Here is a 15,975-nt window from a genome sequence, read left to right on the forward strand (position 1 = left end):
CTGCTGACACACTGAAGGAACGTCTTGATGCACTTTGTGGCCTAACAAACTTTCCATGCATTCTTCAGGAAAGATTTAGTAGGGATTGGTAATGTCTGCTTACTCCTAAAATAGACCAAAACTCGCTGGACAACAAAGCAAAAAGGAAAAGGAAAAGTCATTAAATTTGTGAAAGATGGTACCAATTATTCAATGAACAGTGTTACAAAACTTTCACAGTGGCAAAACAATAGTGAGTTGTCACACGTTAAAGTGATGCTCACCTGATGCAGAGGAGGGAACCTCACCAGGAGCCTGACGACGAGTAGATTCTGAGCCCAAACCCACCACACAGTTGGGAGATCAGACGGTCAGAAGGCCAGAAACCCCTGGGGAAGGAGCCTTTGGTCTCTTCACCACAGGACGTGTTGGGGAAAGCACAGCCTTCAACATGAGACTAACATTGTGATTCAGAAACTGTACTTAAGTGCTACACTTAGTGAACACTGATTTGATACCATCATCCATATTAATGCTTTTCCAATTAACAAAAGGGATATTGTTGCATCACCTAACCTATATTGATAGCCTGTGTGTGTTAGTCGCTCAGTTGTGCCCGCCTCTTCAGCAACCCCATGGACTGTAGCCCACCAGGCTCCTCTGTCCATGGAATTTTCTAAACAAAAATACTGGAGTGGGTTGCCATTCCCTTCTCCAGGGGATCTTCCTAACCCAGGAATCAAACCCAGGTCTCCTGCATTGGCAGGCAGACTCTTTTTACCATTGAGCCACCAGGGAAGCCCACTGATAGGCTACTGATGGCTAACTAAATAAAAATCTCAAAGAAGCAAGGGACCAATGTTTTGAACCAATTTCACTGTAAACGTCGACTGCCAGATATAAAAACCTGAGAGCAGACCCTTAAGAGAACGTTCATTATGTGAAGCAGAACTGTCCTAAGATAATGCACACAAACCAACATCGTCTATTTAATAAAATATTTAATGCTGCCAAAAGGTATAAAAATACAGTTGGAATGGCAGAACAATACAAAGTAGTCTCTCCTAATTTATTTCTTTTACATCTTTCTACATTTCACACGCGCGTTAGAAAACTTAACAATGTACTGAATTAGAGGCTTCTGCACAGTCTTCCGCTGGTGGCGCTCTTCGCTCCCTGGATGTAAGGTTTACTTTGTAAACAGACACATGTGAGGCAATCTACAGGCTTATCAAGCCTCACTGAGATTCCGGAGCGGGCTTCAGGTCTTGTTTTGCACATCAATGGTTCAAAATTTATAGCTGCAGAATATTCTCAAGGCATGAATATTTAGGTGTCTGTCAATCTTGGCCTAAAACATAAAATAAGAAGTCATCTATTCAATTCGTATTTACCAAACACACAGACATACATAGACACACACAGACATAAAAGGACTAACGATGAACTAAAAAGGTAAAAAAAAAAAAAAAAAAAAAAAAAAAAACCAACATTCCAACACATCACACTCAACCACACTGAATGCTTCACTGTTATTTTGGTAAAGCTGCTTATGTGTTTGCTCTTCAAATAGAACTGGTGGTGTGAGGCAGACTTATGTTAAAGCACCATAACTCAAGTCTTTTACAAGAATCACTAACTATAAATTTTGTAGGTCATCCTGTATTACTCAAGAAATGACCTCCAAGTGAGCAATACTGACGGACAGACAGGTTAAAATAAAAATGTACCCACAACAGTTCAGCAAGATTATATGGTATGTGCTAGACTTACCAATACTTTGGAATTCAATGCAAAAGTCTAATCCAATTTGGACCTCCAATGTGTCATACTGCTAAAAATATTAATGAATGTAACATCTGAACATAAAGTTGGCTTATATCTTTAACTCACGGACTGTGAGCAGCGTGCATTTTGTCCTGAAGGATAACACTAATGATCACAGCAATGCAGAACTGAAGTGACATGATTTAAGTATTAAAAGAAAACACAGACATGAAATAATTGATAGATTTATTGTATTTTAATGCCAAAAAGTAAAGATAAATGAGAGTTTCAACAAGCGATAGAGATGAAATAACTAGTTTAAGGGCAGCTGAGATTTTAATGTTATTTCACAATATTTGCAAACAGCTGAATTTCTGAGGTGGTAACTGGTTTTTCCCAACTTCCTCTGCTATGACCAAAAAAAAAAAAAAAAAAACAACAGCCCAGATCTCAATACCTGTTATTATTGTGTCCCCACGTATATAAACAGAAGACATAAACTGCACCCACACTTTTATCCAAAACGTTCCATCAAAACCCCCAACACTGCGAGTTGGCTTCTTCCTGAGTGCTGGCTCTTTGGTGTCAGGTTTCCAGCACCGACACAGAAATGTCCAGACACCAAGGGAACATTCTTGTTAGATGCCTGTGGGCACAGAAACACAACGGGTGCTTCCTGCGGGGAAGCGAAACAAAACCAAACCCTGAACCAAAGTGGCTGACGTAAGAAATGAAGCTCCTGATCAACCCTGACTATTGCAAATATGAAGTGCTCCCCACACCTTCAGAAGCCCCCTCATGAAAACAAAAGAACAAAGCTTATGAGTTAGAGTGAATGGAACCATGGTTTGAGTCACAGAGTAGTCTAATTTCCAGGATTCCTCTGGATCAGCAGTAGTTCAAACTATTCCACAAAGTTTTTTGGAGGGAAGAACTTTTGTTTCACTTGAACCATAAAAAGAGGGTTATTTCAGGTTTTAACGGGCAAAAGTAGCTGTCTAATGTTCTATGTAAATATTCCATAAATACAGGCCCAGTGAGACATAATGGGAAAGTATGAGATCCAGAGTCACTGGGATTCTACAGATGGGAGTCCATGTCTCAGCTCTGACATGAACTAGATGTACAGCTGCAGGCAAGTTGCTGGTTCTCTGACTCAGGGTGTATGTGTGTGTGTTTAGGAGGGGTGGAGTGTGTGTGTATGTAGGGGAGGTGTATTTAAACCGACTGACACAACTGGCAGTGCATTAAAGACACACTCCACTAGATGAACGACTCTGTAGAACAACTTAAGGCCAACAGGGGCCAGCTCCACACCTAAAGGAACAATGTCAAATGCACCCAAAGTAGTTCCAGCCACCAGATGCTCACACTTATGTTTCACTAAAAAGAGTCACACACACTTTTCTGGGGTGAGCAAGGCACTCACTGCCTTACAGACAAGATTAGCTTGCCCAGTTTCCCTCTCCTGAATTCACCAAACTCGAAATAACTTCAGGTTTTTTATAGCAGTAATTTGTCATCATATGTCTAAAACTTCTATATCAAATGAAAGCAACAGTAAAGAATTGATGTTTTTCTTTGGGGGAAAAAAAACGGTCTCCATAAAGATAAAAACTCCTAGCCACTCTCCTTACAGTTCCCCAAACATAGTATGTGGTGGAAAACCAGAAAGTATTAGATTCTGCAAGTGATATCTGCCCTGAGTCCTGTAAGTCCTGTATTCCACTCTAAATTACAAAACCAAAACAGAAAGAGTTCCAATGATTGAACTGTTCATTCTCCCACTGGACCGCACAGAGCTTGTGAGGGCGCTGGAGAATGTCCATGGTCAGGCTGTTCCTGATAAAGCCTCTGGCTGAGTCATCGCTCACCCAGGCATCCTCCGTGATGGGACGGCACGTACACACCCAAGAGCACAGAGGATGCCCAGCCTTTCTGACTCGTCTGCTGCTGCAGGGGCTGTGGTGCCGCTGGCCCAGAAACAGGGCTCTGAAGATAGATGTGAGGGAGAGCAGCCTCAAATTCAAACTAGCGAACTCGGGGAAAGCTCCAGAATACATCATCCAGGGAAGACGAGACCTGTATTTTCAGCGAGCCAGGAGGACTGCATTTTATTATGTGAAAAAATACTACATTTCTGTTTTTCAAAAACTGTGTTTAGAAGATGCTGCATCCCATCATCTAAACAAGTCAAAGCCAAACGAGCTTCCTGATGTGAGAGATGTAAACAGCTGTGACGTGGGGACGGGGGCCCAGACTCACTGCTCCTGTCCACGCCCATGCTTCCTACCCACTGACAGCCCTGCTCAGACCTGCCAGAACCAGAAACCAGTCAGCACTGACAGATAGTGTGACTCCTACACTCTTGCCTGGACTCAGGAAAAGTGGATGACATGCACAGCGGCATTCGACTTACAGTGAGCTACATTTACAAAGTGTCTGTAAGACTGTGTCTGAAAGTAAAATCAAGGCAGCAAGATCCTGAAACCTGTACAGGGTACTTTCCTGGTGGTCCAGTGGTTAAGACTGTGAACTTCCAACACAGGGGGCACAGGTTTAATCCCTGGTTGGGGAACTAAAATCCCACATACCAAAAATTAATAAATAAAAGTTTAAAAATAAATTAATTAAAAATCCTGTATAATAACCAGGTAGGCACTTCAGAAGTGCATTCCCTAGAGGATACAATGGTCAATACAAGATTTCCAGTCATCAGGTCTGGCCTGTGTTGGCTCACAAAGAATCCAGTCCGAGACATTCTTCTAAGAGAGAAGCGACTTGCAGAAGTTACACCTTTCTCTGAGAATTTAATTCTAAACACACAGGACTCTTCAGCACCAGGACCAGGAGAGACGGTGGAAAAGTCAAATCTCAGGTGACTCTGGCTCAGTGACCCGAACACCTTTATCAGCTGGAAGTCAACAGAGAACACTCCAAAACACAGAGCCCAGAGCAGCGGAAACCACCACTAAGTGGGAACAACCGTCACTGCCAAGAACCCTGCAAGCAAAGGTGGAACTGATGAAAGCAGAAGGATGGCTCTGTGTCAGAAACTGCTTCTTAAACTAATAGGTGTTTTTTGATTCAAACCATCAATTCTAGTTTATGTGAAACAAAGGGGACATGCAGAAGTGTACATAAAATTAATAATTTGGGTCACAATTCCTTCCTCTGACACACCTGTTAGGCAGAGCTATATTAAAAAAAAAAAAATCACTTCACTTCTTTTCTCTTTTTTTGTTCATTTCTTGGTAGAAATAACAATACATAATGAAATAGACCAAAAAGACCAAAGAGAAAAAAGGACAAACACAAAATCATTCTCTAAACACAAGAAACGGTCTGTGTCACCACAGTCCTCTCTGCACTTTCACATTAAGATACATATGGACCCACTAAATATGGAGAATTGGGTTTTTAGATATTCCACACATGCAATCATAGATAAAAACCAGCAGGAGGATGAAATTAAGTGCTCGGATGAACATGGACACAAGGTCGGAGCCCATGGTGCAACCGGAGAAGATGGCTCTGAATCAGGGCTGCCTGCTTATGAGCAGAAACAGACACGAACACAAAATGAACCAAGTATTAATGCAAATATTCTTTCTTAAAAACAATAAAGCTTCTTGCTTTTTTTAATTAAGAAAATACCACCTCAGCAAAGTCAAACACAGAACTGATGTTCAGCATCTGTTCTAATTAGGAAACACCATGGAGACCACATTCTGGGAAGACACAGACCGCCGTGGCCGCTGACCCCAGTGGCTGTTACCTGAGGCCAGGACCCCGCCTGCCCACCCTCCCTCAACCAGACACCTCCTTTAATAAAGTTCAGGCACCCTGCCACCCTTTTGTAGCAAATGGTAAAAAAAACACACGACCCCTGGTAAAAGCCGATGTGCTCGCCTCAAGCATCTGCTGAGAGGAGGAAGACGACTAACCTATGCAGAAGTTGATTAACAAGGGTCTGCTGCCCTGGATGTGACTTGAAGAATACATTAGGACACACAGCTCCAGAAGGACAGAAAGCAGACAGACAGCAAAGCTGAAGCACTGAACCCCAAGAGCAGTCTCCCTCCTCTGCCTGGGAACAAGGGCATCATTACCAGCTTGTGTTTCCCATAAAGTCTTTTTACTTTACTTTTACTGAAAGCAAGGCTACCTGCAGTTGGAATTGAACAGGTCTAGACTGAACTGACCTGTATTTGACTTGCATAGTAATTACTGTATTTTAGCAAAGATAAACCAAGGCAAATTGGAAAGAAAGATTTTAAACCAATAATGACCTAAAATGTAAGGACCTTGGTGCCTGAATACAGGTGTCAAGTAGGCAGACACAGAAATGTCCCTCTTACCTCCTTCAGTGTAAAGCTAACAGGATGCAGTGGTGCTGAGTGGGGCGTGCTCCAGACACAGCTGTCCTCCACACAGAGCACCACATGTGTCCTGCTCTCACAGTCTTAGAAGGCTATTCAAACCCACTCAAAAGTCTATCTATACTGACATTTTTCAAACTGTGTTTAAATGGTAACTGCTCTCTGAAAATAATTCAGCCTGGTGCAGCAATCTTACCCTGTAAAGTGGATAAAGCAGAGACGCTTGGCTGGAAGTTCAGCGTCCCCACTATCCCTTCCTGGTAACCCCTTAGATATCCCACCAGCATAGTTTGAAACCACCAAAATAATGTGATTTCATTATTTCAGCAACTAAATTTATAACACCTAAAGTTTAAATAAAACAAGTTAAAACACTAGAACTCAAATGAGCATTTAAATTCATTAAACAATAGGCTTTAAAAATACTCATTAAGAAGTTAAAGGGACAGTATAAAGTTTGAACATCATTATACTATTTATTGAAGTAGAAAGAACTTGAAAAATTTTTTTACTGCAAAACTTCAGTCAAATAAATGGAAATCATGGATAATAAAATGCTGTTCCTTATCTTGATTTCCTAAATCATGATTTACCCCAATTATAACTTAGGGTAATTACATTGAAATTTTCCTGAAAGATAAACAGTATTAATAATGGGCTTTACAGAAACCAGTTTCTTTACAAAGTCTTGACCAACTGTTACCTGACTACGCCAGTAAGGAGAACCTTCCTTCAAAGATATTTTTAGAGAAAATTTTTGTTTCTTTGTTTGTTTTTCTTTTTAAAATTGGGAAGACTGTAAAACATAAAAGAAATGCAAATATATAGTAAAAATTACTTATTCAGAGCTCTACCTGCTCATATCAAACTTCTCTTTAAGAATACGTATCCAGTACAATTGAATCAACATACAATTTATCATTATTTTTATGGTAACAGATTTTTTCAAATTGAGCTTTTAAAAAGTACATTTAACTACAAAAGTAAGATTAAATAGGTACTTATAAAATATATTTACCCTGAAATGGTTAAGAATATAAAATGTTGATGCCCATGTCAACAGTACATTATACATTACACGCATTACTTTAAGGTCATTTTCTCTCCAATAATAATGTCGATAAAACCACAATATTTATTGCTTATATCAAGTGCAGGTTAAAATCCAGACAGCCTCCAAAAATGAACCCTTATGGTAAAGGATTTCTCAGTCTGGTCAGGTGAAATATTACACTTAGCATGTATGAACACAGTGGAAAATGTACCAGTTCTTAAGAAGCATTCAAGTCTTTACTTAGGGGGTGGGTAGTGTGGGCAGTGCCCTGGGGTGCTGCGGGGACCAGACACCACACTTCTCTGTGGGTGTCAAGTCACGCGCACCGTCTAGGTGAGGAGTCTGTGGCAGACCAACTCTGTGACTCACGCAACACTGTCAGCTGCTAAGGCCGAAGCTTGCGGGGCAGAATTAGTTACTTATAGGGCATTCTGCTGAAGAAACAGTGTCCAGCCAACAAAAGCGCCAACCAGAATGACTGACACAAACCCCATCTTAGTGAGAATAGGTTGCCAATATAACCACCTTTTCCTCTTGCGCTCGGTCTCGCTCAGCCTCTGCTTCATCTGCTGCACCTTCTGGGCAGTGCTGGCCTTCCTGTCCTCCCGGAGGCGCTTGCGCAGAGCACTGTGAACAGACAGAGTATCAGCAGGCGGGCTCAGATGCAGGCAGGGACTCAGCCCACATCCCCCTACCCCTCAACTCCTTAAGACACTGCAAGAAGGGGAAAGGCTTCAATGCTCTGAATGGTCCACAGATACACTCAGATTGTTCAACAACAATTGCCAGTTCAACTCTGTGCTAATAAATATACTTTTAGTGGGACCTGAAAAGAACTACGGTGTCAGTGTTCTATCCTTCTTTGCTAACCAGTCAGCAGTACCGGGAAGACAGAGGGTCCCTTCAGCATCTGGTCCCCTCTGGAGTTTACATCTGATTTTCCACAAAAACCCCTAAAGTTAACATTTTCTTGAATGTTCCGCTGTGTGGTGCCTATTGTCATCTGCCCACACCCTTTTCTAGCTCCCATTTTCCTGTTCAATACAGAATTTTTGTTTCAATGGAAGCTATCTGACTCCCAACATCACAGTCCTGCAACAAGGCAAAGAACAGTTGATGGCAACATGTACTTTACTATTTTTCCCCCTTAAGAAGAAAATCTCAAAAGCCCAAGATGATAGCCACCATGAAGAAGGCAGCAGTAGCAGACGCTGTTACTTTTAAAAATCAACAAAAGACACATTTTCACAGTATACAAGTAGAATCACAGAGCTGAAGGAAGAAACAGAAAAAGGAAACAGTTCTAAAACTTAGAGATGCTTGTGAGGACATCATGCTTATAGATGAAGACTGCTTAATGATGTGAGACTGGCAATCTTCCCATCAGGCACTCTTGAGGAAAAACATGAGAAATGCTGCAAGAAGCAAAAAAAAACTTTGCATGAAGAAACTGACACCTTAGAATGCAAAGTGGAATCAATTCAGCAGGTGTGAGCAGATCTGAGAGTTCAGTTATATGCAAAGTCTGGGAGCAACACAAGCCCTGAAGCTGATGAAAGCTAACCATTTTATAATACTTTAAAAATGTGTTTTTAATAAGCTTGAGTACTGTTTAAAATAATTTCCCTTCTTCAAATGATATGGAAAGCAAAACTTAAATTTTTTTTTCACTTACTTAATGGAAATTCATGGAAATTTAAGAGGATGAGATGGTTGGATGGCATCACCAACTCGATGGACATGAGTCTGAGCAAGCTCTGGGAGTTAGTGATGGACAGGTAAGCCCAGCGTGCCGCAGTCCATAGGGTCGTAAAGAGCTGGACAAGACTAAACGACTGAAGTGAACGGGATGGAAACTTGCCTATTTAACATATATTTTTAAAAGAAGAGTACTCATCTAAATATTTTGCATAACAATTACATCAAGTGTAAGGGCTATTAAAATTGGTTACAAAAAAACTAAATCCCACAAACCGCATCTCCCTTCAGGTACTGCTGTATTATAGCGGAAGCCTAACCAGCCTCCCTGCCTTCAGAGTCAGGCTGCCTATGCCACAGCAATCACTGTCAGGCATAGCCCTGACTTGCTGCTTGGTTAAGAGTCCTGAATGCCTCTTCAATGTCTACTATATCAGCAGCCAGCTTTCTTCTTGCCTCAAGTGTTTAACCTAAGTCTAATAATGAGGAACAGTCAGAGGGATCCAGATCATGGGGTGTCCTAGAAGGCAACTCATCTAAAAGCTGCAAACAATATCCAGCAGGGAGTGAACAGAAGGTGGTGGATGGTCCCAGGTGAGGAGCCTGAAGAACCACTCATATGCTGCATGATCCTGGACAAGATCATGAATTACTTTTTTAAATACCTAAACAGACCAGGATCATAAAAATGTTCCAAAATTACATTATGGTGACCGCTACGTAACTCTGTAAATATGCTCAACACACTGAACTGTATGCTCTAAATCTGTCAACTTCATATGTATATTATCTCAGTACAGCTATTTTCTCTAAAGCTATAAGGTGGGTTTTCGATAATTAGAGAACTTTAAATATAGTCTACATATTAGATTATTTTATCAATGTTAAATTATTCTTGGGGATAAGGGCACCTTCAGCCACTGCTGGTGGGAAGGCAAAGTGATGCAGTCATTTGGAAAAGTGGCTTAAAAATGATCCCCATGTAGTGACCACGTGTGACCCAGCAGCCCCACTCCTAGTTAACAAACAAAGGAGATGAGAGCACGCATGCTCACAAAGACTCTCCAGTGTTTGCATACTGTGTATGGCTTTGGTCCCGCACAAGTAGCTTTTCTGCTGTTCTCCAAGTCTGTTTCCTTCTAAACTAAGAACACACTTCGCTTCTCTCAGCCCCTGGAGTCCTTCTATTCTTATCTTATAGCACTTCATTTACAGTAAATCACTTATGATGCTGGTCTGGGTTCTTGTTTTGTCCTCCAAGTGTATTAGCAACTTGGGACTATGTTTTGCCCATCTCTGTGTGCCTTGCAGTCTTCCTTCCACTTTCCCTTATCACAGACGCAGATAGCTCTGCCTGAATGATCTCCACCTGAGTATTTCTTACAATGATGTGCAAAAACTATTACTCAAAATTCACTCTCTGGACTGAAAATTCATATAACAAGTATGTATGTATCTGCCAGTTAAAAAAAAAAATTACCTTGTAATCAAGAGCAGGCAAAGCACATATAAAATATATAAAAGGATACAGAGCTCACAGTATTATTTCCTGACTTAAAAGCATTAAGTCTGAGGTAGAAGAAAAGACAAACACCTCTATTCTTTAACTTGTGACTAAATCACTGACATCACATATAAGGAGCAACACAGCTAAGTCAGAACAAACTCTGCAGTGCAACATGTAACTGCCATGCATCGCAATTCCTTAGGTATTGGGGAAACACAGAAATGAAGTTATAATGTAAGGAGACCTTAATGGTTTTCACAGCATATCCCAAGATCCCAAAGTAACAAATATGACTACAATGTAAAATTTCCCACAAGAAAAAGCATGTTTGACAAAAAGAAAAAAAAAATCACTCAGATACTGAAGAGAGAAAGAAAAAATGTTCCTTCACTTTTCTATGAAACTCACAACTCAGGATATCAACTTCATACAATGTGAGATATCTAGAGCCCTAGAAGTATAATTTTTTGAATTTAAAAACTTGAATAGTTTACACATTCATATGCACTCAAAACTCTAAAAGTATAGGGCATTTTATGTGATTTTTTAGAAAGACTTTTTTCCTTCAATAACAAATTTAAATTGAAATATTCATTTAACTATTTCATAATGGTATTAATGGGATTCTCAGGTGGCTCAGTGGTAAAGAATCCACCTGCCAATGCAGGAGGCACAGGAGACACTGGTTCAATTCCTGGGTCGGGAAGATCCCCTGGAGGAGGAAATGGCAACCCAGTCCAGTATTCCTGCCTAGGACAGAGGTCCTGCCAGGCGTGGACAGAGGAGCCTGGCAGGCTATAGTCTATGGGGTCATTAAGAGTTGGACAAGACTTAGCAACTGAGCATTTATACCTTCAGTGGTATTAAAGAAATATTATCACTTATACTGTACAACAGGAGCATGAACACTGCGTAACTACACAAACAGCAGGTATTACTGCTTGTTTTCTGTGCCACACTACACACCTTAGCATCCACTTATATTAACTTTTACACTCTAATACCGTGCTAAAGCCATATTGTGTCAAGCCATTTTCCAACAGGCTTCTGTCTATAAACTGTCTTCTTTGAGATCAATGATGTCATCATATACTATTTAAATGCCCTGCAATAATAAATTGTTACATTAATTCAATAAACAAAGGATCTATATTAATTAATATCCACGAACTTATTAAAATAAGAGTCTCATCTTTGCAAGCACATTGCTGCAGTAACCTTACCTCTCGCTGCTCTCCTCCAGAGCTTCCTGCGTTTTAGAGGACAGACCTGAGTATCTGTCTCCTGTCAGTTTTTCCTCTTCTAGGCCTATCCTGTTCCCATTGTATTTTTCAGTCATTATTTTGGTTGGCGAATGATCAAAAACAGGACATACGTCTTCCTTAGAAAGTTCTTTCCAACGTTTCTACATAGGGAAGATAAATGAGAAACAAATGAAAACACTAGAGTTTTTATTTTCCTTAAATAAAATTTATGAAATGTAATTATATAGTAAAGAGAACCCTGTGATGCTAACATATGAATGAAAGAGGAAAACGTGTTTTGTCAAACCACTTTTAGCTATGTCTACTTGAAGTTGAATTTAATAATAATAATAAAGCATTTAATTCTGATGCACATCAGTATGTAGTTGAACACAACCACCTTAATAAAACACAGTGACTTTAGCCCATTTGAGACAAACTACACTAGGACCTCAGGTTAAGATCTTCAAAGTCTGACTGTACTGTCCCCAGTGCAGAGGCACCTGTTGCAGGAAGAGTGACCAAGATGGCCCATGAATGTGACCCATGTCCTCCGGCTTGTTGCCACTGTCCAGTCTAGAGAGAACCAGCAAGTCCTTCCGGTGCCAGAGGACTCCAAAGACTGTGCCCACCACAGGCACCAGCAGCTGGCCTGACCCAGGGCGGGAAGGTCCTCAGCAGCCAGGAATGTGGGGTGGCAGGACTCAGACCACAATGAAGAGCCATCCACCTTCCTCCTCTAAGGCAGGAAGACCCAGGCTCTCCAAGTCCTCCAAGGGCTAGAACACGTTCACCCAGCTCCTGGACATCCGTGGAGGAGCAGAGGCACGGCTGGGACAGCCAGCGGCTTCCATGACCTCTAACTCTGACTCCGGCACAGACCTGAGAGGCCCTCTTTGGAGATCTAGCCTGCAAGTGTGGAGTCTCAGATCTAATAATGAGTAAGGTTCCCTGCAACTACTGTCTGAGAATTTCAAGGATTCTGACAGAGAAGGAATACTGCACAACTCACATTCTTCTGGGACTGACAGAATAGTCATTCTCTGAAGTTACTGTGGTACAAAATGGCATTACTTAAACAATGCCTGTATGTTTAGATTTAAAAATTTCAGGAAATTCACTGACAACACCAATAAACTAATTTCCAGCTTGTCTCATTACATAACAAAGGAATTAAAAAGGTATTTTGTCACAATCCACCTCCCCTGACATAGCTCTTCTATGAAGCTGCATAGTGTGTGAACGGATCTCCTTTTGTTCTATGAAGTTGACTCACAAAAGACTCAGAAAGTACAACTCTGTAAATTGTTGTGTTTGGAGGGCAGTTAGCACAACAGCATGGCTGGAGGAAGGGGAGCCTGGAAAGCGTAGCCAGACAGGCGAGGCCAGGAAGGAGGTGGACCTCAGGGAAAGACAACCTTGACATGAGGCACCTGGGGTGGGTCTGCGCTCTCCCGAAAGGGACCTGAGGTATCTCCATCACATCCAGAAAGACTATCTCATCAAGAGCTGAGAACATAACAACACACAAAAGTAAGATGCTTTCACCTGAGGTAACTGTGTCAATTTTGTTCTTTCCCATTAAAAATTTTTTTCTCTGTCCAAACAAGATTTTTTTATACTGGAGGAAATGCAGTGGAGAGACGGCTACCTCCTGAGCACTACCACACCCCTGGCTGACCTAAGACTCCACCTACACTGGTCCCCTATCCTCACGAGACTCCTGGAGGAGGTGCGGCTCCTCCTGCTGATCCCTCCTGTCATACAGGGAGGTGGGCTGTGAGTGAACACCCTGCCCCAGGCTCCACAGCTGCAGAGCTGGGATGTGAACCCAGACAACCTGGGCTGACAGTGCCAGAAACCCTCAGGATGCTCTGCATCTTGGAAATAACCATCAGTGTCAGACACCAGAGAGTTTAAGTACCCAACAAAAATGTTAACTGTCTCCAGAATTATGCTGAGCAATTCTTCACCAAGATCTAGTTACTGCAACTTGGCCTCATACTTGGACAAAACTCAGCAATGTCAATAAACAAGATGATGCCCAGAAACAAGACTCACTGGCCCACTTCCCAGAATCTACCAAGACTCAGCAGGGTGCAGGGGTGGTGGTGGGTGGGGGCTGTCAATGCTAGTGAACTTCAAAGGAGGGAAAAAAAAGAGCAATATCTTTCTGCCACATCTCTGGGCAGAACTGAGGATTCGCTAATAAAGATGTGAAACACCAGCAACGGTACTATGTTTATGACAACCTCAGGCCAAAAAGATGGAAGGTAAACAGAGTCCTTTTAAAGACAGCTAGAGCTCATCTCTTTCCCGGTGGGCCCAGGCCACTGGAGATGGCAGTGCGTGAACATGCACTATGTGGTCATCACACACAGTTACTAGTTTCAGGTACAGTCATTTTAGGTGTAAATACTAACAGCTTTCCTTTGTCCTGGCAGGTTCTAAATCATTTTATAGCCACATATATCAGAAATCTTCACAGGAAAACAAACATGAAACTATAGTCAACAATGGAAACACCACTCTCATCACATAAGCCCAGATTAAGACAGAAGGTGGAGACAGCTGCCTCCTTCAAGAAAAAGAACCAGAGATGAAGCTTACACAGTGCAGGTGCTACTAGACAGAAAGACAGTATCCCACACCCACTGCCAACAGCTCACACTAGAAAAGCTTCCCTCTTTCTTCTTACAAATACTCATTTCCCCCAAAATCAGAGGCAAAGAGGAGGAGGCAGATGCATGGAGAGAAAAAAGAGCCCATAAATTTCCTATCATCCCCTTATGTGTCCTAGGAGATGCTTGCGGGGCACAGGACACTCAGAGCCATGTACTCTGGGGTTTCCACACAACAAAGCAACTCTTGATCTTTGTAACAGGACAGTTTTATGATTTAAGATTTCAGGGAAATCTATTTCTCTGAGATTTCTGTTCTGTTCTAAGCTAAGGTTCTAGGATAGCACTGTCTAGTGAAATGTAATGTAAGCCACATATATATATAACTTAAAAATTATCTAATAGCCATGTTTTAAAAAAAGATGAACTTCAACATGTTTTATTTAACTTAATATATTAAAAATATTGTCATTTGAACACACAATATTTTTTAAATTACTGAGATCTTTTATACTCTTCCTCCCTGTATTTGTACACCTTAAATTTTAAGCGGACTGGCTACATCTCAACACTAAACAGACACATGGCTACAGCATGAGACATCAGGGATTCCAGAAGGAGAAAACAGTCTGAAAATAATGACATAAAATAAACAAGTCCACACACTGATACGTAAATACTACTGATGCATGGACACACAGCCCTGGAAGCACACACACACGCACATATTAGTAGTTACATGCTGGGGGGTGAGGGTGAGTTAGCGAGGACTTCCACTTTGTAAATGATGTACTTTCACAGTCTCTTAATTCTCATATATTCAGTAGGTACTAACTGATTGCTGAGACCAGTTCTGTGGAAACTGAGCCCCCTGGAAGGTAATAGGCTCTCTGACACTGAGCACCTGAGAAACAGGGGCATTTCCAATGGGCCCTGTGGAAGGAGGCAAAGGATCTGTGGGTCTAAGCGGGGATGAAGGTGCTGGGTCAGGGACGTGATGGCCACATAGCACAGATAAACTGGGACAGAGGAAACCCCCTCGAGCCACACACCACAGTCACTATGGGAATCACGTCCATAAAACCCATCTTCATAGGGAAAGCAACCCTCAGAGGAGGCACATCCATGATCTAAGTGCAGCGAGGGGCAGTGCCCTGAGGAAGCACCCGTCTGGAGGAGGAGCCAGGAAATGAGCACAGCAGACGGGGTCAGCACACACACTGGCACTGAATCTGGTGGACATGCACGTTAGAGACGCTCCCCATCTTGAATGCTGAGGTGGCGTCTGGGGAGGCACTAATGTCTCGTGGGTTTAATCTTCACACACCAAACACTTTACTGATTGAGGGCACTGAGGAACCTCACCTTTCTCTTCATTAAAAATCTTCCTTTGATACTAAAGTAGGGGAATCTTTTAAATAAAACTTGAAATTTTAATTGATAAATAGACTGTCTTGAATAGTTAATACCAATGATCACAACAAAAACGTTAGCTGATAAATAAAATTGTTCAGGAGTATTTAAATATCTGTGTAATCTATATGACACAGCTACTTATACATCATTCCACAGATGGTGTGATCTGTTACAAAACAGCACTTATTCAGAACCTTGCTCTTTTGGCCATGATCACAGAAACTAGAGAGCAAGTGAGCGGTTTTATGTAGGAGAAACAAAAAGAAAATCTACCTGCTTATGTAAAATTCTATATGATTGGCTCAGA

The 15,975-nt window shown here is 41.6% G+C and overlaps 1 protein-coding gene and 1 pseudogene across 5 annotated transcripts in view; one reads left to right on the forward strand and one right to left on the reverse strand.

The window, feature by feature from the left end:
• Window positions 1-963: 963 nt before the first annotated feature.
• PTPN2 (protein tyrosine phosphatase non-receptor type 2) overlaps window positions 964-15,975 on the reverse strand; it is a 65,663-nt gene continuing 50,651 nt past the window's right edge. The window contains exons 8-12 of one of the 5 annotated variants that reach the window (XR_011252384.1): window positions 11,611-11,792; window positions 7,708-7,809; window positions 6,832-6,924; window positions 2,257-2,392; window positions 964-1,330 (exon numbers count right to left, since the gene is read on the reverse strand). Coding sequence is in view for 3 of the 5 variants with exons in the window: in XM_069568962.1 (XP_069425063.1) it covers window positions 7,602-7,809; window positions 11,611-11,792 (390 nt within the window). In the remaining 2 variants the exon portion in view is untranslated. Of the gene's footprint in view, window positions 1,331-2,256; window positions 2,393-6,831; window positions 6,925-7,506; window positions 7,810-11,610; window positions 11,793-15,975 lie in introns of those variants that run through there. The other 4 variants (XR_011252383.1, XM_069568963.1, XM_069568964.1 and 1 more) reach the window with 4 other exon arrangements.
• On the forward strand, window positions 8,357-8,745 carry LOC138929809 (prefoldin subunit 4 pseudogene; annotated as a pseudogene).

The sequence above is a fragment of the Ovis canadensis genome, chromosome 23, assembly GCF_042477335.2.
Source record: "Ovis canadensis isolate MfBH-ARS-UI-01 breed Bighorn chromosome 23, ARS-UI_OviCan_v2, whole genome shotgun sequence".
Taxonomy (NCBI): Eukaryota; Metazoa; Chordata; class Mammalia; order Artiodactyla; family Bovidae; genus Ovis; species Ovis canadensis.